The sequence below is a fragment of the Chiroxiphia lanceolata genome, chromosome 1 (assembly GCF_009829145.1).
Source record: "Chiroxiphia lanceolata isolate bChiLan1 chromosome 1, bChiLan1.pri, whole genome shotgun sequence".
Lineage (NCBI taxonomy): Eukaryota > Metazoa > Chordata > Aves > Passeriformes > Pipridae > Chiroxiphia > Chiroxiphia lanceolata.
The window spans coordinates 13,549-39,378 of record NC_045637.1 but is presented as its reverse complement, the minus strand read 5'-3'; the positions used below and the strand labels follow the sequence as shown (position 1 = coordinate 39,378).

General features: G+C 46.7%; 2 protein-coding genes across 10 annotated transcripts in view; one reads left to right on the top strand and one right to left on the bottom strand.

Annotated features, from left to right (window-relative positions):
• The window catches only part of FAM83H (family with sequence similarity 83 member H), a 23,925-nt gene extending 14,575 nt beyond the window's left edge, over window positions 1-9,350 (top strand). For all 6 annotated transcript variants that reach the window (XM_032707025.1, XM_032707007.1, XM_032707042.1 and 3 more), the window contains 4 exons: window positions 1,773-2,233; window positions 3,629-3,793; window positions 4,129-4,253; window positions 6,477-9,350. In XM_032707025.1, coding sequence (XP_032562916.1) covers window positions 1,773-2,233; window positions 3,629-3,793; window positions 4,129-4,253; window positions 6,477-9,126 — 3,401 coding nt within the window. In that variant the 3' untranslated portion in view covers window positions 9,127-9,350. The remainder of the gene's footprint in view (window positions 1-1,772; window positions 2,234-3,628; window positions 3,794-4,128; window positions 4,254-6,476) is intronic.
• On the bottom strand, window positions 5,029-25,830 carry MAPK15 (mitogen-activated protein kinase 15). Of its 4 annotated transcripts, XR_004360362.1 has the most exons (17): window positions 25,723-25,830; window positions 22,576-22,674; window positions 22,282-22,311; window positions 19,686-19,776; window positions 19,398-19,528; window positions 18,669-18,832; window positions 17,609-17,748; window positions 17,125-17,182; window positions 16,210-16,347; window positions 15,875-15,980; window positions 15,102-15,405; window positions 14,701-14,843; window positions 12,998-13,225; window positions 11,586-11,823; window positions 11,346-11,485; window positions 7,208-7,365; window positions 5,029-6,896 (listed from the first exon to the last, which is right to left on the bottom strand). XR_004360362.1 is itself a non-coding variant. In XM_032707064.1 (13 exons), exons 1-13 carry the CDS (start codon window positions 25,789-25,791, stop codon window positions 13,019-13,021), a joined length of 1,680 nt encoding a protein of 559 aa, XP_032562955.1. In that variant the 5' UTR covers window positions 25,792-25,830; the 3' UTR covers window positions 12,570-13,018. The 4 variants fall into 4 exon arrangements, 2 of the variants coding, with proteins under 2 accessions (XP_032562955.1, XP_032562967.1); XR_004360361.1 differs by lacking the exon at window positions 11,346-11,485; XM_032707064.1 differs by lacking the exons at window positions 5,029-6,896; window positions 7,208-7,365; window positions 11,346-11,485; window positions 11,586-11,823 and having other exon boundaries at window positions 12,570-13,225.

Genomic DNA, 25,830 nt, shown 5'->3' with positions numbered 1-25,830 from the left:
TTATTTTTAGCATCTTCATAAAATGAAATTCCTAATTAAATAAAATAAACAAGGAGGTAAGTAAAATTCTCTATTACCCCATAGTTACAGGCTGAAAATCTACATTTGGTGTATTTTCAGTTTGTAACTCGGTTTCTTTGACAGTTGTGATGGTTCAGAATTCCAAAAAGACAATGTTTTTCTTTCTCTGAGGTGAAAGAAGCTGCAGGAAACAGATTTGCAGGTGAAGTTCAAGCATGGAGCCAATCCCTGCTTGGACTCCCTCTTGTTTGAGGTGCCCCTGATCGAGGAGAATCCAGCCATCACTGAAGAGTACTAATAGCTAATGTGTGTCCAATCTGTGTGTTCCCCTCTGGAGTGGGGAAACCCCTGAACTCCTGTTAAAGGAACCAAGGCTCAAAGCAGAGAATGCCCTACAAAATACAGGGAATACACAGTTCTGGGGTCAAAAAAAAAATAACAAGGCAATGCTGCACACTAAGTAATCCATCTCCTATTCCCTAAGGCGTGTCAGCTGGTGCTCCACCAAATCCAGCCTTGCACTGGGATAACGGACACGCTTGGGATGGATCAAAACCAGTTAAAAGAGAAGTGAAGAGACAGGAGTTAAAAAACCAATTTTGTCTTAGAAACCTCCCTCTGGCACACAAATATCAGCCAGAAATGGCATATGATTGCTTCCAAATGATTTGGAGAGGAATTGTTTCCCAAATAGTAGATGACTTGACCCAGAACTGGAGACCCAGCCTGGCAGTTGGCAGCTTCACAACACCAAATCTCACCCAGTGCCTCGGGGCTCTGCCAGACAGACATGTGTTCCCAGGAGCTGGAACACAGCAAAACAAAATTATAAAATAAAAAAGATCCATGAGCTAAGTGCAGAATTCAGCTGAATTTGGCAAGATGGGCTGTAGCAGGAGAAGTTTTATTTATTCCTTAACCTGAGCTCAGCTCACACCCACCAGAGTGACAGAAGGTAATAAATATCTTTTGAGGTTCCAGTAACTTCTCCCCTTTCACTTTATCTGATAGGGAAAGAGTTTGGAGGATTAATGGAATATCCGTAATTTTGTGCATGCATATATATAAAATATTTACATATATAAACCAGCATTTTTCATGCAAGCTGAGAATTCATCAATATGGTATAGTTCTTGTTGCAGCTCAGGGAATTAAAGGATGCCAACAATTAATAGAATCATGGAATCACAGGATGGTTTGGGTTGGAAGGAACCTTAGAGCTCATCTCGTTTCACCCTCCTGCCATGGGCAGGGACACCTTCCACTAGACCAGGTGGCTGCAAGCCCTAGAACATTTCTAGACACTTATGGTGGCAGAAACACAACTTCTGTTTTTTGTTTCACAGTTCTCAGATTTGTGGGTCTATTTTGGAGGAAATAACTCCATCTCCCAGGAAGCGCAGGGTTTTCCAGTCCCCCTCCAAATATCTCTTGGAGGCTCCCCCTTAACATCCCTCCCAGGCCAGCAACTCACCTCACTCCCATTGCTGTGTTCAGTGGCACCAGGTCCTCATTAGCTCCATATCCGTGATTGATTTGTTCCTTATTTTGGCCCAAAACCAATTAACTCTGTGAAAGTAATGGTTAAGTGACTCACACCTTTGCCTAATTAATGCTTCCATCCCTTTGGAATGAACTTTCTCCAGCATTGCTCCATATGCTTTGAATCTCTTCTCTTTGCCTTTGCTCTGTGAGGACGATGCGTCGCTGTCGTGACACCGCTCTCATGGCTGGTTTTAATTTCCTTACAGCTCTCCCTCCCCTCATGGCTCGTCGGTCCCAAAGCTCCTCGCAGGGGGACAATCCCCTTGACCCCAACTACCTTCCCCCCCACTACAAGGAGTATTACCGCTTGGCGCTGGACGTGCTCACAGAGGAGGGCAAGGAGAGTTACCAGCGCTTCCTGGCAGAGGAGGCAGCCCCCGATTTCCTCTGTGGCTCCGAGGTGGATCACATCATCCAAAACCTCCAGAAGCCCCAGTATGCCAACCAGGAGGGCAGCACAGACACCACAGGGGACAATGACATGGACGGATCCTCCGGGACTTACTGGCCCATGAACTCAGACCTTGCCGTTCCTGAGCTTGACCTGGGCTGGCCAATGGTCTTTGGGTTCAGGGGAACGGAGGTGACAACCCTGGTGCAGCCACCTCCCCCGGACAACCCCAGCATTAAGGAGGAGGCTCGCAGGATGATTCGAGCAGCACAGCAGGTGAGACAGGGAGAGCCCAGCTAGAGCAGAGGTAAAATCATGTGTGTGCCAGAGAAGCGCCAGAATAGAGAAAGAATGGTTTGGGCGGGAAGGGACCTTAAAGCTCATCCAGTTCCACTCCCTGCCATGGGCAGGACACCTTCCACTAGACTAAGTTGCTCCAAGCCCCATCCAACCTGGCCTTGAACACTTCCAGGGATGGAGCAGCCACAGCTTCTCTGGGCAACCTGTGCCAGGAACTTACCATTCTCACAGGGAAGAATTTCTTCCCAATATCCCACCTAACCCTGCCCTCTGACAGAGGGAATCCATTATCCCTTGTCCTGTCATTCCAGGCCCATGTCCAAAGTCCCCCTCCAGCTCTCCTGGAGTCCCTTTAGGCAATAGAAGGGGCTCTAAGGTCTCCCTGGAGCCTTCTCTTCTCCAGGCTGAACAATATCAGGTCCTCTGCCAATTCTTTTAACTTTGCTCCCAGGACCTGACAGAGGGGCAGGATGATTCCAACCCCCCCACTGACGGCACCAAAGCCTGTCTCTGCTCTTCTCTGCTCTCACAGCACAGTGTGCAAGGCCACACTAAAATACACCAGAGTTCACAGAATCCCACAACAGCTGAGCTTGGATGGGGCCTCTGGAGCTGGTCGAGTCCAGCTGCCCTGCTCAGAGGAGGTCAGTTACAGAGGGTTAATCAGGATGTGTCCTTGAGCATCTCCAAGGATGCTCCCTCCTTGCGCATCTTCAAGGGAACAGGACAGCCTGTTCCAATGTTCACCTCCCTCTTCCAATCCCAGAGACTTCTCTCATGTTTAATTGGAATTTCACGTGTTTCATTTTGCGTCTCGTCCTCTCCCTGGGCACAACTGAAAAGCGCTTGGCTCCCTTCTTCCTTATGCCCTTTCCATCAGGTATTTGTACTCACAGATAGGAGTTGGGAAGGACAGGGAGGTAGACCTGTGAAGCTGCTTCCCATATTATCAGCACATGGATGTAGTTGGATAGTGACTGCCTGAACGTTGGCCAGGAAGTTACCTAAAAATGGCAAGAGGGTTTTGGAGTGGGGGAGCAGCTCCTTACACCACCCAGTGTGGTTACAGGGCCAAAAAATTCGTGGAATCATTAGATTGATCAGTCAGGGAACATTCAGGGGCAGTGAAGTTTTCCTTCGGACCTCATACCAGAACATTTCCTGGACAGAAATTTTGTTTCCAGTTCTCAGGTCCAGAGTGATTAAAGGAACCTTTAATTGGGATGTTTCCTGTTCCAAAAGGAAGTTGGAGTGAAAGTTCCAGTTTCAAAAGGGAGATGGAGACAGTGCAGCTTTGGGGTGTGAGGTGCTGGGGAACATGGTCAGTCATGCATGAGATGGCACAGGTGGCTGACTGCATCCCTTCCCCAGGTGGTGGCCATCGTGATGGACGTTTTCACAGACGTGGATCTGCTGTTTGAGGTGCTGGATGCTGCTTCTCGACGAGTGCCTGTCTACATCCTGCTGGATGAAATGAACTCCCAGCTTTTCCTTGATACAGCTGCCAAGTGCAGAGTCAACCTGAACTATGTGGAGGTGAGCAAAGACCTGCCCTGCTTGAGTCATGTCCTGAGGCAGATGTGTCCTGGGACACAGAAAGCTAGTGTGGCAGGAAACACCTGAGAAGGGGGAAAACAGGCCAGAGCCTGGTAAAAGATGAATGTGAAGAAAGAGGGGAGAGCTGGCATGACAAGGGGTAAAGGCTGAGGACACACTGATAAAGGTTTGTCCATCTGTGTGTCTGCAGGCAGAATCACTAGAGCTGGAGGGTAATCCTGGTGGCAGGATGGAGGTTAAAGGAGAGGGGGAAGGAGGAGGGGCAGGGGAGGGAATGAGGGTCCCACCTGAGTCAGTGCCTTTCTGGTTTGCAGTTCCTGAGGGTGAGGACAGTGTCTGGCCCAACTTACTACTGCCGCACGGGGATGTCCTTCAAAGGGCACCTGAAGGAGAAGTTCCTGCTGGTGGACTGCATGGTGGTACTCAGCGGCAACTACAGGTGAGGAGCCCTGTCATGGTACCTGTCCTTTGGTGAGAGACTCAGGTGCTTTGTGCAAGGGGTTGCCTACAGAGGTGCCCAGCTCCCATCTGAGCCATGTAACTTCCAGGGAGAATTTGCTGTAGTGTATGGAGTGTAAGATTTGCATCCTAGTCTGGAACAAATGAACTTCGACCTCCACTCATACGACCATCAAATCATAGAATGGTTTGTGTGAGAAGGAACCTTAAAGCTCATCTTGTCCCACCCCCTGCCATGTGCAGGGACACCTTCCACTAGACCAGGTTGCTCCAAGCCCTGTCCAACCTGGCCTGGAACACTTCCAGAGATGGGGCAGCCACAGCTTCTCTGGGCAACAGAGAAGTCGATGGTTTTAGTTAGGATGGAGATCAGCCATTAACATGTTACCATGCTTTTGGAACAACAATCTCCCCAGCTAAGGCATCCATTTTTGGAAGAATAAATGTTTTTAGTGAGTTCCAATATGAGAATTTCTCTTTCAAGTATTAAGGGGTGATGGGATAAACACCTGTCATGCTCTAAGCATGTAATCACAGAACCGCAGAATGGTTTGGGTTGAAGAGACCTTAAAGCTCATCTGGTTTCACCCCCTGCTCTTGCCAGGGAGACCTTCCACTACACAGGCTCAAAGCCTGCCACGAGTTGCTTCTCATGGTGGAAGATAAGCAAATAGAACTACGGGTTCAACAAACGTGGGTAGAGCCCTTCCCAAATCTTCGTTCGCGAAGCCCAGCCATGAGGAGAACTACGGGTATTTTAAAAAACAGTATATGAAGATAAACATCCACAGTATAGGCATCTGAATAAAGTGCACATTCTTTGTAACAAGATTCTACTTTAGCTTTTTTCCTGATGTTTGGAAAGAATTATTGTCAAATTTGATGCTGTACCAAACAGGTAACTGTTCCAATTGAATAGTTTTTTGCTTATGAGAGCATCAAGTTAATTGTTCAAGACTACTTCTGCCACGCTCTCACGTGCTTTGGGTTTTCAAATATTGTATCATTTTTGAAGTAGGAAGTTGTGGAAGTGTTCAAATACAGGTTGGACAGGGCTTGGAGCAGCCTGGGCTAGTGGAAGGTGTCCCTGCCCATGGCAGGAGAGTGGAACAAGGTGGTTGCAATGGTCCCTTCCAGCCCAAATCAGTCTGGCATTCTATGAGAGAAGCTGGTGAGTTGGTTAAGCAGCATTTTGCAATTCCACATGGATATCAGGGACAAAAGTTTTCCTCACTGAAGGATACTGAGCAGCAATTTTTCAGGAAAAGTACACCATATTGCAATGGAGGTCAATACACCAATTAAAGAAGTCCTCGACCCCAGACACCCCAAGCCAGGCTTCCTTCACATCAAGAATTAAAAAATCTGTAAAAAAAAGACAATAATTTTAAGGGTTTTGCTTAACCCCAGCAGGCAGCTAAGCCCCACACAGGTGTCCCTCACACCTCCTAGCAGGATACAGCAGAATCTGAAACATGAGAACACTCCTGGGTTGTGATACAGTTTAACACCTACAGCAAACGGGCACACACAGGCAAAGCAAAGTAAAGGATCTCTTCCCTGCTTCCCACGGGTTGGCAGATATCCAGCCATTCCCAAAAAAGCAGAGCTTGACTTGGGAAGACAAAGGCTGTAACACTGAACATCTTCCTCCCTCATTTCCAGCCCAGCTCCTTCTGTCCAGTCCCCTTTAGCCTGTGTGGGTGGAAGGGTTGTGCCACCGCAGGGGCAAGATCCTGCATTTGCCTCTGCTCGATTTCCTGAGGTTCCCATTGGCACAGCTCCCCAGCCTTTGGGGTCCCCTGACTGGTGTCACCTGCCAAGTGCAGAGGGCACACACTGACTGTTGTCCCAGTCATTACTGACAGTGTTAAAGACAGAAACATCTACTTCACATAACAATAATCGTCCCCTCATTCTCTGGCTGTGGACACTACTGACTGGCTTTTTAGAACAGAAGTCATTTGTTGCCTTGTAAAATCCTCTGCAAAGATGTGATTCCAAATCAATACCTAACTGTGAGGTTAGGGAACGATCATGTCTAACAAGTGGCTGCAGGGGAATTTTCTGTCATTATTTTGCCGTATTTCTACCGGAGCAGAAAATTCAGAATTTCCTTCAGGCAAGCAAACGCTTTAATGAAAAGGGGTACAGCTGAGTTACTCAATGCTAATACCCTCCATCACTTCTGTTCTCTCCATAGTTTCATGTGGTCCTTTGAGAAGATCCACAGGAGCATCGCGCACATCTTCCAGGGCGAGCTGGTGGCCAGCTTTGATGAGGAATTCCGCATTTTGTTTGCACAGTCGGAACCTCTCGTTCCTCCAGCCAATGTCCTGGCAAAGGCAGAGAATGCCTTCGCCATGGCTCCCTTTGGCAATAACATGCCTTTCTTTCCCAAAAAAGGCCCCCTGATGTTCCAGAGGGATGACAGTCTCTTCCCCTCCTTCATGGACAGAGTGGATCCGGACAGGTACTTCCTCTCCAATTTTCGGCGGGATGACATGCTGCGGCACACCGTGGAGGGGTCAGCCATGCGGATGTATAAAAAGGTGGAAATGGAGAATTCCCAGATGGATCCGGTCAGGGGCTTCCTCCGTTCCAAGCAGCTAGAGCTGGATGCCTTTAAGAGACACAGTTTTGCAGAAGGAACATTTGAAAATTTTGCTTCTTCCAAGCAGTACGCCCGGCAGATGTTCATGAACAACATGGATGAGTTCAAAATCCAATCCAGTCATTTCCAGAAGGACCAGTTCTACCAGTACCAGTTTGAACATCCCCATCTCTCTGGCAGACCTCAGGGGTTCTTTGAGAGGATTCGAGGGGGAAGGCCGGGATTCAATGAACTGGAAGACTATGGAGAGGGACCCCGATACCCGGAACTGGAACCCAGTTTCTCACAGGAGGGTTTCCCCTTACGGCTGGATTACGTACCCTCAAATTCTTCCAGGGAGGTGAGACACGGCTCCGACCAGCTGAACCCTGCAGGCAATGGCCCGATGGGAATGATGTTACGGAGGCAGAATATAGGACAGAAATTCATTTGCCAGACTTCTCCCACGCAGAAGCAGAGCCTGGAGCAGCGCCTGTTCCTACAGGACAAGGACGAGGACCAGGACGATGACAAGAACACACAGGAAAACAGAACAGGGTTACGGAACTGGAGGATATCTTCGTACCTCAGCGCATACCAGTCTGAACCGGATGAAGGGCTCCCAATGCCAATGGAGTCCGAGGCGTATAATGATGCTCTTGGGGATCCCCTCACAAAGCACCCCACTGACCTCATCCCAGCCTTCAAATCCCCCACATCTTTCAATAGCAAGGCACTGGGAATTGACAGTGCCAAGGAATTTGCGGATCCTGACAGAGCAGGTGAAGAAACCTCAATAATGAAACCAGATGCCTTCAGGTCCAGGATAAATCCCTTGATCCAGAGGAGTTCCAGGCTCAGGTCCTCTCTGATTTTCAGCGCTGCCAAATTAGATCAGCCCAACACCACAATAGAAAAGGTGCAGATGATCCAAAAAGAGCAGATGTCCAGCGAGGTGACGAAGGACAATGAAACCATCAAGACGGCCACCTCCTCCAAAGTGGCCGAGCTGCTGGAGAAGTACAAAGCCGTGGGCAAGGACACGGAGAGGGGCACAGTCACCCACACCAAAGCTGTTTCAGGTTACCTACAGGAGGAATCACAGAACACGGAGAAGAAATGTACCAAATCCGTGCAATATAAGATTCTAGAGAGCAGGGTGCTGGACTCCAAAGACTCCTGTAGTACTTACAAAATGCATGGAGAGTTGGACAGAGCATTTGGAATGGCCTCATCCACCCCCCAGCTTGGGGATGCATTGAGTAAGGATCCCCTGGCACATCTTGGCACTAAGGTGGACAAGCTGTCATCTCGGTTTTACCCGATTGAGAACAAACCTGCTCTTCCAGAGAAGGAGAGTCTAATATATGTAGGAGACACTCAGAAATTGGCTCTTCCAGAAAAGAAGGACAGGGTGACCTTCAGAGAAGACACTCCAAAGTTAGTCAACACAGAAATGAAGAAACCACAAGTTAGGACAAGTACCACATCCTCAGCTCTGGAAAGCCTGTCTAGGAGTCCAGGGTCTGACAGCTCTCTCAATAAATCTGAGGAAGACTGTTCAAAACAAGAGCAAAATCCCATGGAATTTTTAAGAAAAGGGTCACTACGACTGAAGCAGCTTTTAAACCCGAAAGGTGAAAAGAAATTTGAGGAGGAACCCGCTTCTGAGAGTGGAAAATGTGACAAGCAGGCAGTGGTGCTCAAACGATCGTCCATAGGGGACTGCCAGGAAGCAATGGAAGAAGAAAAATCCCACAAATTTGCAGCACCGCTCCCCCCCAAGAGCAGCCAGACAACACAGGGGAGGTTCCCTTCCTCCACAGCCAATATCCTGTACAGCAGCAACCTGCGGGACGACACCAAGGTGATCCTGGAGCAGATCTCTGCCAACAGCCAGAAGAACAGAGCCGAGCTGGCCAAGCAGCTGCCATCCACCAGCAACCCTGACCTCTCCAGGTCAACCATGAGCTTGGAAAGAAAAGGAGAGAAGGAGAAAAGCTGCAACATCCACAGGTCGGAGAGCTTTGGGAGCCAGAAACGGAACTTCCAGCGGCAGCCGTCGGAGGACAGAGACACCCTCCTGAAAAAAATGGAGAACATGCGGAAGGAGAAGCGAGTCTACAGCAGGTTCGAGGTGTTCTGCAAGAAGGATGAACACACGAGTCCGAGTGAAGAGGAATATGACACAGATGCCAAAGACAAGAAGATGGGAAAATTCATGCCCAAAATCCTGGGGACCTTCAAGACCAAAAAATGATCGTAAAAATCCTATTTAATTCCATTTAATCACTGACTCTCACAAGGGAAGGAGGAAGAAACTTGTTTATGATGACTACAAACCCCACAGGCAATGTTCTTCTGGGTAAGTGAGCAGAAACATGTCCAGCATGAGCCTCCCACGGCACAGTTTGCTCCATAAAGTCAGGTGGTATCAAACAACCTTATTACACTATGTTCCAAATAAAATTATTGAACTGACAACATGCTTAAAACACAGAAGTCTCTTTTTTTAAAAGAAGTCTCTGTTCTGTTACTGTACAAAACTGAAAGTCTCTGTTACACCCAAGGAATATTTTTCAGCTGACAAAACAATTCTACTTTCGGAAGAAAAGAATAAAAAATAGAAAATTCAATACTTGGGTTCAGGCCAGGAAAGATAAATGCACACAGAGACACACATACATTAACTGGAAAAAGTGTTTAAAGCCTGTTGTTTCTCAGGTACAGTTATCCTTTCTCTGTAGCTCACAGTGAATCAGTCGCAGGAGGCATCTTTTTGAAGGTTTACAGACCAAAAAAATATTGTAACCAACTTTTTGCCCTAATCTGTGACTCCGGTGTTGTCCAGCGGCACAGGCCCAGCTTTTGTATCTACCAGTTCCTGAGCCTGTGGGATCTGGTTTGCTTGGGGTTTGTTCTCCTGTGTGTGGGGAATTATTTGCTTTAAGGACTCAGCTAAAGGAGCAGCTGAAAAGGCCATAAAAAGGAGATTGAAGTGCTATTGATGGAGATGGGCCTGGTTTTAGGAGGCCTTTTAGGCTTGAGGAAACAGCCTCAAGTTGTGCCAGGGGAGGTTTAGGTTGGATATTTGGAAAATTCCTTCCAAAACCCTGGAAAGGATTGTCCAGTCCTGACATAGGCTGCCCACGGCACTAGTGGAGTCTTTGAAACTTGAACTTTTCCTGGGATGCCAGCTCCCAGGGCAGCAGGCTGGACTTACATATTTCTAACAGTTAATGATTATTTTACTGTTTGCTGAAAACCTTGGGAACTGGATGTGCAGAACGACTGTCTGATCTGAAAAAAAAATTTAAGCTGATTTCCATTTTAATACAAATGGTGGTAAAAATCTGCAGGAATCAAGAGCAGCTTTGTTGTAACATGAGAAGGTACACTGAGCAATAAAATTAGGAGAGGACAAAAGAGGAAAAAAAAAGATGGGAAAAGGGGACAAAATTGGGAAAAAAGTAGAAATGGGTTTCTTATACCCATTTCATATTATCACAAAATCACAGGATGGTTTGTGTGGGAAGGAACCTTAAAGCCCATCTGGCCCCACCCCCTGCCATGGGCAGGGACACCTCCCACTATTCCAGGTTGCTCCAAGCTCCATCCAACCTGGCCTTGAACACTTCCAGAGATGGGGCAGCCACAGCTTCTCTGGGAAACCTGTGCCAGGAACTCAGCACCCTCACAGGGAAGAATTTCTTCACAATATCTGATCTAAATATCTCCTCTCTTAGTTTAAAACTGAACATTGTGATCCATCTCAGATACAGCCCATCATCTTTTATACACGTCCACAGCCATAAATGAGTTATTTTGTCTGCTCTGATTAATCAGTCAGATTGAGTTATTGATGGGTCCCAAAATGAACTGCAGTGGCCGACAGTTGTTCTCTGTCAGCCAATACAGATTATTTTACTCTAGAGAGGTACGTGCATATATATTCTAGCTCTGTTTGTGCAATTCTTACATCATTCCACACCTCCCCAGCCCTTCCCAAACCCACCTGCTCCAGCCTCATTCTGTAACAGACAAATTTGGAATTTATTTCTGCAGTGACAGGCTACATTAGCAATTTAGAATTTTGCTGTACTTATTTAGATGTTTAGGATTTTCTCTTGCTCAGGTGGAACATGTGCTTCTGCCCAGAGCCCGAGTGACACAGCTCTGCTGGTGACAGGTAGGTGACCAGTTGCTGCAGGTGGCACAACCAACTATTGCAGAAGAACCAATTCCCTTGGCAGCAACTAAAGTTACTGGAAGAAGAACTTGTTGGTGTTCCAGCCCAGCTACTCTCAGTCTGGTATGGGGGTCACAGAGGACCTTGGCTGTCACGCTGTGAGGGGCCAGGATCCAGGGGAGGTCACAGCCGGAATTGGGTGCCCTTCTCTCTCAAATGCCCCACAACCAGCATTTGGACTCTTGGGAGCCAACCCACTCCTCAGAGCTCTGCCCACACCACAGGCTCACCTGGCACTGCCACTCCTACATCTCCCTGTACCTCAGACAGGCAGGAAACACCTGTACTATGAATATACCACAATAAGCCTGGACTTCCCTGTGAGCTGCACTCCTGGCTCCCTCCTGTTACCAGACTCCAGTGACCACACCTGCGACCAAGGGGAAGGCATTAATTTTTAATTAAGTAGCCTTGGGTGTTTAGACACTAGAAGATAAAATGGCAATTCAGCCAATGGCAGTGGTACTCACATGCTGGAATTCAGCACCTGAATCCCCTTGGTAACTGTAGTTCCAATGTTCTGGAATAACAATCATTTATCACAGGTGGAGTAAAACTTCAGGGACACAGACAAGAACTTCAAGTTAATGAGGAGAATGTATCCAAAATCCGCATTAAAACAGGAATATAATGTTTCCTGTAGTCCCACTGTAGCCTGGTAACACCTTCACGATGTTTCAGCAATAGTATCTCATGGAACTCTGCTTTCTTAAAGCAAAAACAAAACAAAAAAAGACCAATTATTCATTGAAGACAGCCTTACCAACAGGTACTTTCCCTCTCAACACAGTGAATGCTGACTGAAAGACAAAGATTTTTTGTGGTGCAATATAAACTATTTATTAGTGCAATATTTACAATATTACATGGTAGGGAAGCTGTTAGATATTGTAGCAGAGCCCACCTGTGTTTCAAATGCTTTCCTACTTGATTTTATCAAAAATAAACCACAACGGTTTTGTTTATTTACCCCAGAAGAGTCATAGAAATGAGTGGAAATGAGAATGAAGGGCTGTAAGATCTGTGAAGAGTTTGATCTCCACGGTCTTCAGAGAACAGTTACTTGCTCTGTTCAAAAACAATCCACATTTAGGTAGATTGCTGAAGAATCCTGGAATGGCTTGGAAGGGACCTTTTAAAGGTCATCCAGTCCCACTCCTCTGCCATGGGGAGGGACACCTTCCAGTAGACCAAGTTCCCCCAAGCCCCTTTCAACCTGGCCTTGGACACTTCCAGGGATGGGGCAGCCACAGCTTCTCTGGGCAACCTGTGCCAGGACCTCACCATCCTCACATGGAAGAATTCCTTCCCAGTATCCCATCTAACCCTGCCCTCTGTCTGTGGGAAGCCACTGACCTTTTCCCTGTCACTCCAGGCCTTTGTCCCAAGTCCCTCTCCAGCTCTCCTGGAGCCCCTTTAGGCTCTGGAAGGGGCTCCAAGGTCTCCCTGGAGCCTTCTCTTCTCCAGGCTGAACACCCCCAGCTCACCCAGCCTGGCTCCAGAGCAGAGGGGCTCCAGCCCTCAGAGCATTTTCTTGGCCTCGCACCTGGCCTTGCTGAAATTCAGGAGGTTCCCCTGGGCCCTGAATATGTCTAAAACCACTCAAGTATTAGAATATTGCAGTTTTCTGTAATTTTTTTGTGACAATTCAAACAAGAAGCATGAACTGGCAGTGTTCACTGTTCTCACAAGTGTGGGAGCAAACATGCTGTGCCCTTGTCTGGTGAGACTGGAAGGCAGATGGGTTGGATTCCCTTTCCTGTTGGCTTGTCCAGAGGAAAGGAGGATATTGTCCCATGCTGTGACTAAAGCATTTCCTCATATTTTGCTCTCCCTTGTTGTCCCTGCTCAGTCAGGGGCTGAGGGATGAGCTGTACTTCACCTGGCTGGAACATCTCCACATTTACTGCTCGAGGTTTTGGGAGGCCTTTGTTATCGGAAGACTCTGCAGCGCAGATTTACTGATGGTTCCATAGGCCTGGGAGTAGCTGCCCATCGATGCTCTTGGATCACCCGCAGCTCCCACATTTGCAGTGATCTGGAACATCTTTTTACTGGGCTTCAGAAGGGGACGAACATCTTTGCTGTGACACTGAGAGTTTCTGGGATTCTATGTGAGAAAGAAAAGCCAAGATAAGTTAGTAACTTTCTGAAATGCAAACAGGACACGGGTTTGGCTTTCGTCAGCACTACCCTCTCAGCGAACAAACACAAAGCTCAGAGCACATGTTGGCTGATCTTCTCCCTATTCTGCTCTTCCTGTCACAGAAAGTTGGTCACAATTCCCTGAAGATTTTTCCAAATTCATTGGTCATGTGTACACATGCATGCACATCAAGCTCCACAATCCCATTTGGGGATTGGCTCCTCTCACTCCCAAAACCTATCCATTTTGGACAGGATTCCAAAGCAGAGGGGTTGAAAGGTGAGTTGCAAGTGGGCTCCTGGACATGCTTCGAGTTTCTGGCAATGTGGGCTAATGAAAGGTGTCCCTGCCCATGGCAGAGGGGTGGAATGAGACGAGTTTTAAGGTCCCTGCCAACCCAAACCAGTCTGTGATTCTGTGATACTATGAATCTGTGGTGCCTCCTTCCATACTCTGCCAATAAGCTTCCTCTGATCACTTGTGCAAGTGCCACAAGTCACCAGGCAACAGCCAGCCAGCTCAGGAACAGAAAAAGCAGGAGGAAGAAGTAATTAAAGAACCCAGCGAGGGTAAGGACTTTTACAAGGAAGCATGGCCAAGAACCAGGAAGAGGGAGGAGCAGAGAGGACAGGACTGACACCTTGCTCAGTAACGGCAATCCATTAGAATCATGGAATCATCAAGTCACATAATCGTTTGGGTTGGAAAAGCCCTCTGAGCCCAAGTCCAGCTGCTCCCCAAGCACTGCCAAAGCCACAACTAACCCACATCCCCAGGTGCAACATCCACATGGCTGTTAAACCCCTCCAGAGATGGGAACTCCACCACTGCCCTGGGCAACCTGTGCCAGGCCTGGTCAGCCCTTTCCATGAAGGAATTTTTCCCAACATCCAACCTGAACCTCCCCTGGCACTACTTGAGGCCATTTCCCCTTGTTCTGTCCCTTGTTCCCCAGGAGCAGAGCCTGACCTCCACCTGGCTCCTCCCTCCTGTCAGGGGGTTGGAGAGAGTGAGAAGGTCCTCCCTGAGTGTCCTTTTCTCCAGGCTGAGCCCCCCCCCGCTCCCTCAGCTGCTCCTGGTGCTCCAGCCCCTTCCCCAGATCCACTCTCTTCCACTGAGGAGTGTGAAAGACACGCTCCTCAATGTCTTCCTTGTCGTGAGGAGGCCAAAACTGTCCCCAGGACTGGAGGTGCCTCAGCAGTGCCAGCACAGGGGACAGGCTCTGCCCTGGGCCTGTGGCCACACTGTGTCTGCTACAAGACAGGAGCCACTGGCTTCTTACCCACCTGGGCACACCCAGGCTCATGTTCAGCCCCCGTCACCAGCACCCCCAGGAACTCTTCCAGCCTTCCAGCCACTCTATCCCAAGCCTGGAGCACCGCAGGGAGTTGTTGTGACCCAAGTTACCACAGGTAAGGGTTAGAAGTTAAGCTACTCACATTGTAAAGGTTCTGCACCCTTGTAGGAGGGAGCCCAGTGTTTGTCCATGAGATTTGTCTCCCTAGTTTCCCATTGTTGGAGATTCTGGGCTGTTGACGTGGTGCAGAAAAGTTCCTGATCCCAGCACCAAGATTTGCATTTCCTGCAGAAGGAAAAACATGAGAGAAAGTAAAAAAATCGTGAGGACACAGAACACCCTGACTGAGGCAGGAACAGTCACACACCCAACACTCATTCAACAGTGTTTTGTTCTTATGTCATTTTCCTCCCCCACTTTCACCCCCTCGTTTTACCATGCAAATTCCCCTCACTTCTTTTACAGCATTCAGTCTCTCTTCTCTCTTTCCCACAACAATGCCCCATGGTGTGTCACATCCTGGTGCAGGAGGGTGGTACCTACTCTGCACAGTGGTGTGTGTGATGGGGTTGTACATCATCACACTGATCTGTGATCTCTGACACACAGTTCTGGCCAAATCCTTGCTCTGGCTGGATCCTGTTGGCTGGACTCCAGCTGTGGCTCCTGCATGCACATGTGAAGGGTTTAGGAGAGGAGGTGCTGGTTCTTGCTGGACTTTTCTGGTGGGTACAGTCACTGAGCTGCAATTTGGGAGAAGTGGGCTGGATTCAGACTGGCTCAGCTGAATGTTTTCTCTCCGCCCTCTCTCCTTTAGAAGGCTCCTTGATTTTTTTTCAAGGATCAACTGCAGAACAGAAAAGCTGGCTAGACTTAATGCAGCAATACAGCAGAGGAACAAAACATCAAAACAAAGAGGAATACTTGTAAATATCTGGAATTTATTTCACAGTAACAAGTATAATTTTGGAACTAGATGATCTTTAAGCTCCCTTCCAACCCAAACCATTCTGTGATTCTATGATTCTATGATTCTATGGCTGTTGGATCCAGCATAGTATATTTCCCTCTAACCCAGGCTTTCTCAGACATCATGCTTCAGAGACTTTTCCTTTCCCAGAGGGAATTTAGATTTAAAGGTCTCTCAAAGATTCTGACAATATGGAACTGACTGACCAAACACTGAGGTGTAACCGTGTCAGCAGGTATGGACAGCCCAGGGAAATACAAAGACAAGACAACAGAATTTGTTAAGTGTGTGCAAGAATGGAAGGTTACCTGGAGGATTAGGATTTGGGAAAACAGGATGAAAGTACCTCATACAATTTATTTCGATATTCTGCCACAGACAGCTGGACATCATCACCCAAAGGAAGGACCACATTATAATCCAAAGAGGGCTCCCTGGAAGGACAGTGGAATCTAAAGAGATGAGAACACATCATGTAATTCACTGACTGAAAGCAGCACCACAGACTAACACTATTTAAACAGGATTGTTAAACAATCTCATGTAAATAGGGTTGGAGAAAACAAAGAATTAGCTTTGGGTTTTTTTTCTATAATGCATTTAAAGAAGACTTGTGCCAGGAACAGGTTTGTAATGTCTCAGAAGACATCAGGGGAAGCTGCACACTGGTGTCACTCTCACCTGTTCACATAAGGATGCTGCAGAGCCTCCTCTGCTGTGAGCCGTTTGTCAGGGTTAAATACCAGAAGTTTCTTCAGCAGATCCAAGGCAGGTAGTGGAGTAGAGGATGGGAAAATCTCCTCAAATGTTACTCGCTGCCTAAAAGACAGAAAACAATAATATGACCTCCCAGTGTCCAATTCCCAGTGAAGGCAGGAATGACAGTTATGGGGATCACCTCAAGGTGACATCTGACCCCAGAGTTCACTCACAAAGATAATCACTGAATTCTGGAATGGTTTGGGTGGGAAGGGACCTTGAAGCTCATCTCTTGCTAGCCCCACGATCCCACAAATTCAGACCTGAGACCACAGAAACACATTTCTGTGTAATTTGCAATAAGATGAAGTTTGATAATCTGGTTTTGCATTTTGAAACCCTAAATATAATTGTGAACATAATCAACAAGAGAGTATCTTATACATTTGAAATATCAGTTTTAAAACCCAAATCTTACTTATATTTTAAATAATTTCTATTTAAGAAGAGACCTTAGAGACCCTTCCACTGCCTAAAGGAGCTCCAAGAGAGCAACTTTGGACAAGGGCTGGGAGTGACAGGACAAGAGGATGGGCTTCCCACTGGAAAAGTGGAGATCAAAATGGGATATTGGGAAGAAATCCTTGCCTGTGAGGATAAGGAGTGACTGGAATGGATTTCCTGGAGAAATGGTGGCTGCCCCACCCCTGGAAGTGTTCCAGGACAGGTTGGACAGGGCTTAGAGCAACCTGGGATAGTGGAAGTTGTCCCTGCCCATGGCAGGGGGTGGCACTGAATGGTCTTGAAGGTCACTTCCCACCCAAACCATTCTGGGATTCCATGATTCCATGGTCATACAGTAGGTGATCTGAGACACACTCCCCCCACCAGGCTTACCGGGAACTCATGTGGTTAATAACTGAGGCCTTGTACTCTGATTGCAGAGCCAAAATATCTGCAATAATAAAAAGGTACTGTTAATGCCAAAATGAGGATTACCTCAGAGAGCTACACAGTTTAGGAAGGAAACCAAATATTATTTGATGTTAGTATAGAAAATTACTCTCATAACACATAATGGGAGATCTGTGGAAGGGGAATGGAATATTTACTTACAAATTTTCTAAGATTATTTCTGAATTTGTATTTATTAATCATAGACTTCACAAACCTCACTCTCACACCCACAGAGGCAGAGGCACCAAGATATCTGCATTTCTTATTTTCCTCTAACACTAACATTCACAATTAAGTCTCTAATTTCCTTGGAAAGGTGCCAGAATGACCTACAAGAGATACCTTCTCCTCTTATCCATCTGGGCTGCTTTCTTCCCCTCTTTAATCCCTTCTCTAAATCCCTTTCCCCACAGCAGAGTCCTACCTTCTGGGGACGGAGCAGGGATGACCCTTAGGATCTGCTCTATTTGATTCATTGTTGATGTTCCAGGGAAAAGAGGCTTCCCAAGCAGCATCTCTCCCAGAATGCAGCCAATGCTCCACATGTCTACACCTTTAGTGTAACTACAAACAGGAATAGAACAGAGTTAGGATTAAATCAAGCAAGTATTTTCCTGTACCTGCTATTCACATCACCTACATTGATCTATTTTGCTAGAAAACATGCTCAGTGACTTCTCAGATACAAATGCTCACATTTGAACTATAAATTGAATGACATTTGGGAATCATGAGACTGGTAAGCATGAAACAGAAAAGAGACTTAGCCTACTCAAAGGCTCGTCTAGGAAATATATAACAGAGAAATGCTAGAACAAGGCAACAGATAAAAGGTAATGCAAGAGAAAGGTAATATATCCTTTTCATATGACCAAGAATGAAGATACATGTTGATCTTTGGAAACAACTGACTTTTCAAGGCATAATGTATGTATAAAGTAGTAAAATTTACATTTTTAAGCAAAGTAAATACCAGACAATGGGTATAGGACAGTTTGAAAAACATCCACATTTAAATTTGGGATACTACCTCAGCCTCTATTTATTTACTTTTCTGATTTTTCATCTTTAAGTCAAAAAAAGGACTGAGCCTGACTAACAGGCAGCTGGTTTAATGTTTGATTACAGAGTATTTCCTGAAGACCTATCAAAAACCCCTCCTTCAATTTTGAAAAGAGGACTTATGTTCTCAAGCAAATTTCGTAAAGATGTGGGTTTAAATGGAGAAAGAATAAGTCTAGTGGGAGAACAGGTGACAAACAGATAAGCCGCTCACGTATGTATATGAACACTCTAAGAACACAGGAAGGACATGTACATGTTAATGAGAGTTTTTATGTTGCAGAACTGTTTAAATGTATATTGAGAAAACAGACTGACACGACATTGCATCCAGTGACATCCGAAACGGACACATTTAAGAGTTTTAGACAATCAATTTTCCCAGTGGTGAAAAAGTTCCAGCCTCCCATCCCTTTGCTCACCTGCGAGAGGCCAGTAAGATCTCGGGGGCGCGGTACCAGCGCGTGGCCACGTACTCGGTCAGCGCGGGGCTGGGCTGGTCCTCGCCCTGCTGGCACAGGGAACGGGCCAGCCCGAAGTCACACAGCTTCACACAGCACTCTGCATCCAGCAGGATATTGGAAGGCTGGATTGAACATAGGAGAATTAATTGGCTTTTGACTCTCTCAATAGTAGAAGAATATTATCAAGGTTCTTTCATTAGTCTCATGCTTGCATACTTTTTCACACTTTTCCTATGGAGCCAGGTTGGGAGAGCTGGGGGCGTTCAGCCTAGGGAAGAAGAGGCTCTTGGAAGACCTTAGAGCTCCTTCCAGTGCCTAAAGGGGCTCCAGGAGAGATGGAGAGGGATTTTGGACATGAGCCTGGAGGGATAGGAAAAAGGGCAATGGCTTCCCACGGACAGAGGGCAGGGTTAGATGGGATACTGGGAAGGAATTCTTCCATGTGAGGATGGTGAGGTCCTGGCACAGGTTGCCCGGAGAAGCTGTGGCTGCCCCATCCCTGGAAGTGTCCAAGGCCAGGTTGGATGGGGTTTAAAGCGACCTGGGACAGTGGAAGGTGTCCCTCCCCATGGCAGAGGAGTGGGACTGGATGACCTTTAAAAGGTCCCTTCCATCCCAAATCAGTCTGTGATTTTATTTAGTGTTTGACAGAAAACTGGAGTGAAGGATACAATGACTGAAATGTACCTTCTGATCCCTGTGAATGACATTCCCCGAGTGGATGAATTTAGTTGCCTTCAGGAGCTGGTAGAGAATGTAACACTTGTGGATGTCTTTCAGCAAATTCCCCTTCTTAATAACAGCATGTAAATCTGTCTCTGTAATATATTACAGCAGTAATATATTTACATCAGTAAAGATCAGTAATATCATGAATGTTCATGTAAATCACCAGCACGCCACTATCACAGTGGGAATAAGGATAACTCTGAAGAGAGGCTGGATTTGAGTGGCTGCTGCAATGCTGAGTCTCACCCATGGACTCGAAGATGAGGTAGATATCCTTGTCATTCTCAGCTTGGATAACATCGAGCAGCTTGATGATATTTGGATGTTCTCCAAATTCCTGTGCAGGGAAGAGACCCAACTGTCAAAATCACATGTTTTGCTTGTGAATCATAAAAGGGGACAACAACCTATATCAGTTTGTATTATTGTCTAGAACAAACATTAACATGCTGTTTCCTCGATTAGGTTTCTTCTGAAATAAACTTGAAAAAAGAATTTAAGCTTGTTCCATAGTATGAAACCAGCCAGTTAATCTGAAAAATAATCTCTGTTGACTGAAACATTGGTTCTACAACTCCCTCTATACCACTTAAAACAAAATCCGGTCCCCTTTATGCACCTCTCATTTCCTACTGAATCAAAGAATTATCGTGGCGTGCAAACAGATCATAATGTCCATCACCATTCATAGTTAAAAACCCAAACAGCCATAACGTGCCCACCTGGGGGCTGGCTGGGACATTCACAGGCTGTATTGAGAGATCAGACAGCTCAGATACCCGAACACAGGTGTCTCACACTGGAGGTGGAGTTCATGCTCACATTTGCAGATTGGCAATCCTAATGGGATCATTCAATTCATCCCCAGCTTTAACAGCTTTTATTTCCCAGAGCCAACACTTCTGTGCAACCAGAGACATTGCAAACACTTCATAACACACCAATGTTTTCATGAACTACTGTGAGAACAAAATTATAAACTGCTGCACCATAAAACCTGTGCTTGTATCTAAAATACATAAATAATTTATTTGAACCAATATTATAGACTCTTTACCTACTTCCATCACAAATTCAGTTATAAACAATATCAAAAATCCTAATAATAAGCTATCCCCAGCTTACAACAGGATCATCTTCCTACACTCTGAGGACAAAACAAAACTTGGTTATAACGTGTGACATCTAGAAAGTCCACAAGTCAACACATTCATGTGCAACAACCTGTGAAAACACACTCACAAAGCAGTGATACACAGCCAGAGCATCACACATCTCGTGTCCACTCTCAGGACAAGAGACACAATGTCCATCCAAATGATCTAAAGCAGGTTTTTACCCAAAAGAGGATATTGTTCTAGAGATGCAGATCGGTTTAGACAGTGTTACTTGAGTCCAATTTAAGAAGAAAAACACCACTGTCTCACACTGCCTTGGCCTAGAACTGATAAGGGAAAGTCATGAAAAAATTTCAATCTGTACTAAAAAACATGTTACCTTGAAAAAAACCTCCTCAGGGTCAGTCCTGCTAATCTTTGCTTACAGTGCTGTCACTAAAGTACTTACCAAAACCAACATTCTAAAATTGGCCTAAAATACACCAGTAGATCTGCAACTACACTTAACAGCAAACACAAAACCTGCAAGCAATGGCCAGCACACTGCAGAGCACCAGAAAATCATCCAAATCCCAGATTCTACAGCAACTTCTCAATTACAGTAATTGAGATATATAAAACAATAATCCAGTTCATCAAATGCCCTTGTGATTAACACAGAGATTAAACAAAGTAATTATTATGCAGAGACAAACAAATTAAAACAAATATCCAGTTACAAATAACAGAATATTTCTTAAATCTTTTCCTTTCTGATCCCTCAGTCTTGAACCTCAAGAAAGATGTATAAAATAGGAGGGGTAACTAAAATTCTTTAGTCTGTTGAGCCCCAAAAGTCATGGAAGTACAGGCTGAACAGCACATTAACTTCCCTCCCCAGCCCCTTGCTGCCAAATGACTCCGTCTTTCCTTCAGAAGAAATATCCTTCTTTTCCCTGTTCCTCCTCCACCCATCTGCTCCAGAAGTGCTGCACTTTCAGAGATGATCTAACTTACAGGTAATTCACTTCTAAGGAATTGTTTATATTTTTAGCTTTTCAGTTTGCAGCTTCTATTTCAGGCTTCAAGAATGACTAAAAAGTAAAAAACCCTCATCTCTTTACTAAAAGTTGGCAGTCTTAGGAAATACCTATTCCATGAGCCCTGTCTCACCTGTGTCCTTAGAAATAACATTATTTCAAAATATTGATGTTTCTACATGGTTAGTCTGAGGAGGAGTGGACAAATAATTATAATGCCACTGATAAGGTCAATTATATCACAACAAGAGCAGCTTTAAGTTACTCCTTGCAGATCTTCCCTTTTTATTTTGCTTTGATTATTTTAAGTGATCAAATTGCTTCCCACATGATGGGGAAAAGCAAATTTGGCATCCCCCACCCCAGGCCCCCTCTGATCATGGTAGTTAAAATGTAAGAGAAACAGTTTACGTCCATAAAGAAGCAAGAAGTGACAGAAAGTGGAAGTCTACCTGTTGATGCTGCAGGAGACACATTGCTAAAAACGTGGAAAGAGCAGGAAAGAGTAAAAACAAGCGCAAATGGAGAGTGTTCCATTCAGGTGGGTTTGCCCTGAAAGGCTCTTTGCCAAGATGGTGCAGAAAAGAAATTAAAGAGTTGTCAACACTAATCATTGATCACTGCATTTTGGAAAACAACGGGAAGAAAATATATGGACATCAGAGATAATAAAAAATCAGAGTGGAGGAGGAACGTGGACATTACCTGCAGGAACATAATCTCTCGAAATGTTCTCTGGAAATAAAGAAAAAGTAGTTTATTATCATCTCAAGAGAATGGCAGGGGATGCACTTAAATGAGAGGGTTAAATCCACTTCTCTTTTGTAGATGCCATGATACACAAAGCCTGACATTTATTGTTCCTTTTTATCCCAATATAGCTGCAGACTGTATTATTACATGCATAATTATCATCTTTCAGAGACAAAACCTATTTCAGAGAAAATACCTATGGAATACCACCACATCTCACAGCACATCAGGACAATGATTTCTCACCTGAGCATCCGTCCTGTTCCTGAAAGCATCAAAAATCTTTTTAACAGCAACTATTTCTCCTGTCCTGCGGTCGATTGCTTTCCAGACGATGCCGTAGGCCTGGGGAGAAACACAGACAGGTGAGCAGTGTGCTGACACCCTGTCCCAGCTCAGGCCTGCAGCAGAGCCAGAATGGACTCAACAAAGGACTGGAAGAGAGGTGATCACTGGCTACCTGGAAGAGAGAGAGAGAGAGATCAGACCCCTCTGCTCTGGAGCCAGGCTGGGAGAGCTGGGACCCTCCAGCCTGGAGAAGAGAAGGCTCTGGGGAGACCTTAGAGCCCTCCCAGTGCCTAAAGGGGCTCCAGGAGAGCTGGAGGGGGACTTTGGACAAGGGATGGAGGGACAGAACAAGGGGGAAGGGATTCCTACTAGAAAAGTAGGGATATACATGGGATATTGGGAAGAAACCTTTGCCTGTGAGTGTAGGGAGAGACTGGAATGGATTTCCTGGTGAAACTGTAGCTGCCCCATCCCTGGAAGTGTCCAAGGCCAGTTTGGATGGGGCTCTGAGCAAACTGGTCTAGTGAAAGGTGTTCTTGCCTTGGCGAGGGGGTGAAATGAGATGATCTTTAAGGTTACTTCTCACCCAAACCATTCTGTGGTTCCAGGATTCTGTGGATGGAGACCGGCCCTGAGAAGAAGGACTTGGGGGTGCTGGTGGATGAAAAACTGGACGTGAGCTGACAACATGCACTAGCAGCCCAGAGAGTCAATCATGTCCTGGGCTGTATCAAAAGAAGGACAATCAAAGGATCAGGCCCAGCCAGCCTGAGGCTGTAACAGGTAGGTACTGCCTGACTAACCTGATCTCCCTCTGTGACAGGGTTACCCCCTCAGTGGCTGAGGGAAAGGCTGTGAATGTGTCTGCCTGGACTCTAGTAAAGCTCTGACAGTGTTTCCCACAACATTCTCCAGGAGAACCTGGCTGCTCCTGGCCTGGACAGGTGCACTGTTTGCTCGGTAACACCCGGCTGATGTCTGGTCCCAGAGAGTGGTGGGAAACGGGGCTGGGCACTAGTGGGGTTCCCCAGGCTCAGTACTGGGGCCAGCCCTGTTTAATGTCTTTATTGACTCTCTGGACGAGGGGATTGAGGGCACTTCAGTCAGTTCGCAGAGGACACCAGACTGGGTGGGAGTGTGGATCTGCCAGAGGGCAGAAACCTCTGCAGGGGTGTCTGGGAAGGCTGGATCAATGGGAGGAAATCGATGGGCCAAAGCCAATGGTGTGAGGATCCACAAGGTCAAGTGCCGGGTCCTGCCCTTGGGTCAGAACAAGCCCATGAAATGCTCAAGCCTTGGGACAGAGCAGCTGGAAAGCCGGAAAAGAACCTAGAGGTGCTGGTGACAGTGGCTGAACAGGAGCTCAGGTGCACCCAGGTGGGCAAGAGGCCAATGGCACCTGGCCTGTGCCAGCAACAGTGTGGCCAGCAGGTTGAGAGGTTAATTCTTCCCCTGTACTCAAGTTTGGTGAGATCCCACCTGGAGCACTGCATCCAGCTTGGAGCTCCTCAGTACAAGAAAGACATGGACCAGCTTGAGCAGGTCCAGAGGAGGTCATGGAGATTCTCCGAGGGCTGGAGCCCCTCTGCTCTGGAGCCAGGCTGGGACAGCTGGGGGTGTTCACCTGGAGAAGAAAAGGCTCCAGGGAGACCTTACTGTGGCCTTTCAATACTTAAAGGGGGCTGAAAAGAAGGATGGAGAGAGACTTGTTACCAACATCTGTAGTAACAGTATCACAGCATCACAGAATTGCTGAGGTTGGAAAAGCCCTCTGAGACCATGGCCTCCAACCGCTAACGCAGCACTGCCAGGTCCAACATTAAACCTTTTTTTTTTTTTTTCTAATTAAAAACTGTACTACCTATTAGGGGAATGGGAACTTCTACCAGAGTTTTCCCTGTTCTGGATGACCGTGATACTTGCAAATGGTGATTGCTCAGTCTTACTTGTGGTAGAGATCCCATTTTCTTATTTTAGGTCATGGATTTGCACCTTGACTTTCCACATTCTAGGAGCTGCTTTACCTCTGCACGAGGGGATCATGCCTCACTCAGAAAGGCCCAGTTAATGTTTAAGTACTTGTACAAAGCAAAACAGCTGCAATGTGTGATAGTGAGTGATTCTAGTGATTAAACACTCTTACAGTGAGTATCATGACATTGAGGCAGACTTCCCAGGAACATGTGTGGTCCTGGAGCATAGGTTCAGGACATTTGCCATGCATCAGGCAGTTGTACAAGTACCTCAGGTAAGTGCTACAGTACTTCTCTGTTGGCAACTGGGATTTATCTTTTTTCTCCAAGTGACAGGACAAGAGGAAACAGCCTCAAATTGTGCCAGGGAGGTTTAGGTTGGACATGGAGAAAATTCCTTATGGAAAGGGCTGTCCAGCCCTGGCCCAGGCTGCACAGGGCAGAGGTGGAGTTCCCATCCCTGGGAGGATTTAACAGTCGTGTGGATGTGGCACTTGGTGACATGGGTTAGTGGAGGCCTTGGCAGTGCTGGGGGAGTGGCTGGACTCAATAGGCTCAGAGGCTTTTCCAACTCAAATGATTTAATAATTCTATGAAGCAAATGGCCCTCTCTCACATGACCCCTTGTAATTGCACATGAAATACTTAAACACTCATATCAGTGCAACTAAACAACGACAAAGAGCTACCAGAATAGAAATGCAGATAACTGAGGAGGGTTTGGAGACTGTCTGAGGAGAAATATCTTAGAAATTACCACTGGCTCATGTACAGAAATATATTTCACGGAGAAGATATGACTTGATGCAACATGACCTGTGAAGTGAGAGGGTTACAGGAAATGCAGAAAGATTTGGCAGGCACAGAGAGAATGTACTTTGAGACTCGGATCCATTTTACCATTTACTCCCGAGCTCCCATGCCCCTCCCCCCGAGTTCCCCCGGGTCACCTGGAGCTCCCACGGAGCCCTGAGCTGCAGACAGGGTCCCTGAGCTCCCACAGGCACCTGAACTCGCCTGGGGCCCCTCAGCTCCCCGGGCCACCTGGAACTCACACAGGGCCCTGAACTCCACACGGGCCCGACGAGCTCCCACGGGCCCGACGAGCTCCCACGGGCCCCCGGGCACTCACCCCCTTGCCCAGGCGCCTCTTGATCTCGTACTTCTGGCACACGAGCGGCTCCACCTCGGGCGGGCTCATGGCGGCGCCTCCCTGTTGGCTCCCGCTGCCATGGAAACG

Excerpts from the sequence above, each read along its gene's own strand:
- MAPK15 (XM_032707064.1), bottom strand. The coding sequence starts at position 25,791 with ATGAGCCCGCCCGAGGTGGAGCCGCTCGTGTGCCAGAAGTACGAGATC. Across the intron at positions 22,675-25,722 it reads AGAGGCGCCTGGGCAAGGGG|GCCTACGGCATCGTCTGGAA; the intron begins GTGAGTGCCCGG and ends GTTTCTCCCCAG. Across the intron at positions 15,981-16,209 it reads CAGCATCCTTATGTGAACAG|ATTCCACTGTCCTTCCAGGG; the intron begins GTGAGAGTGACA and ends TCATCTCTTTAG.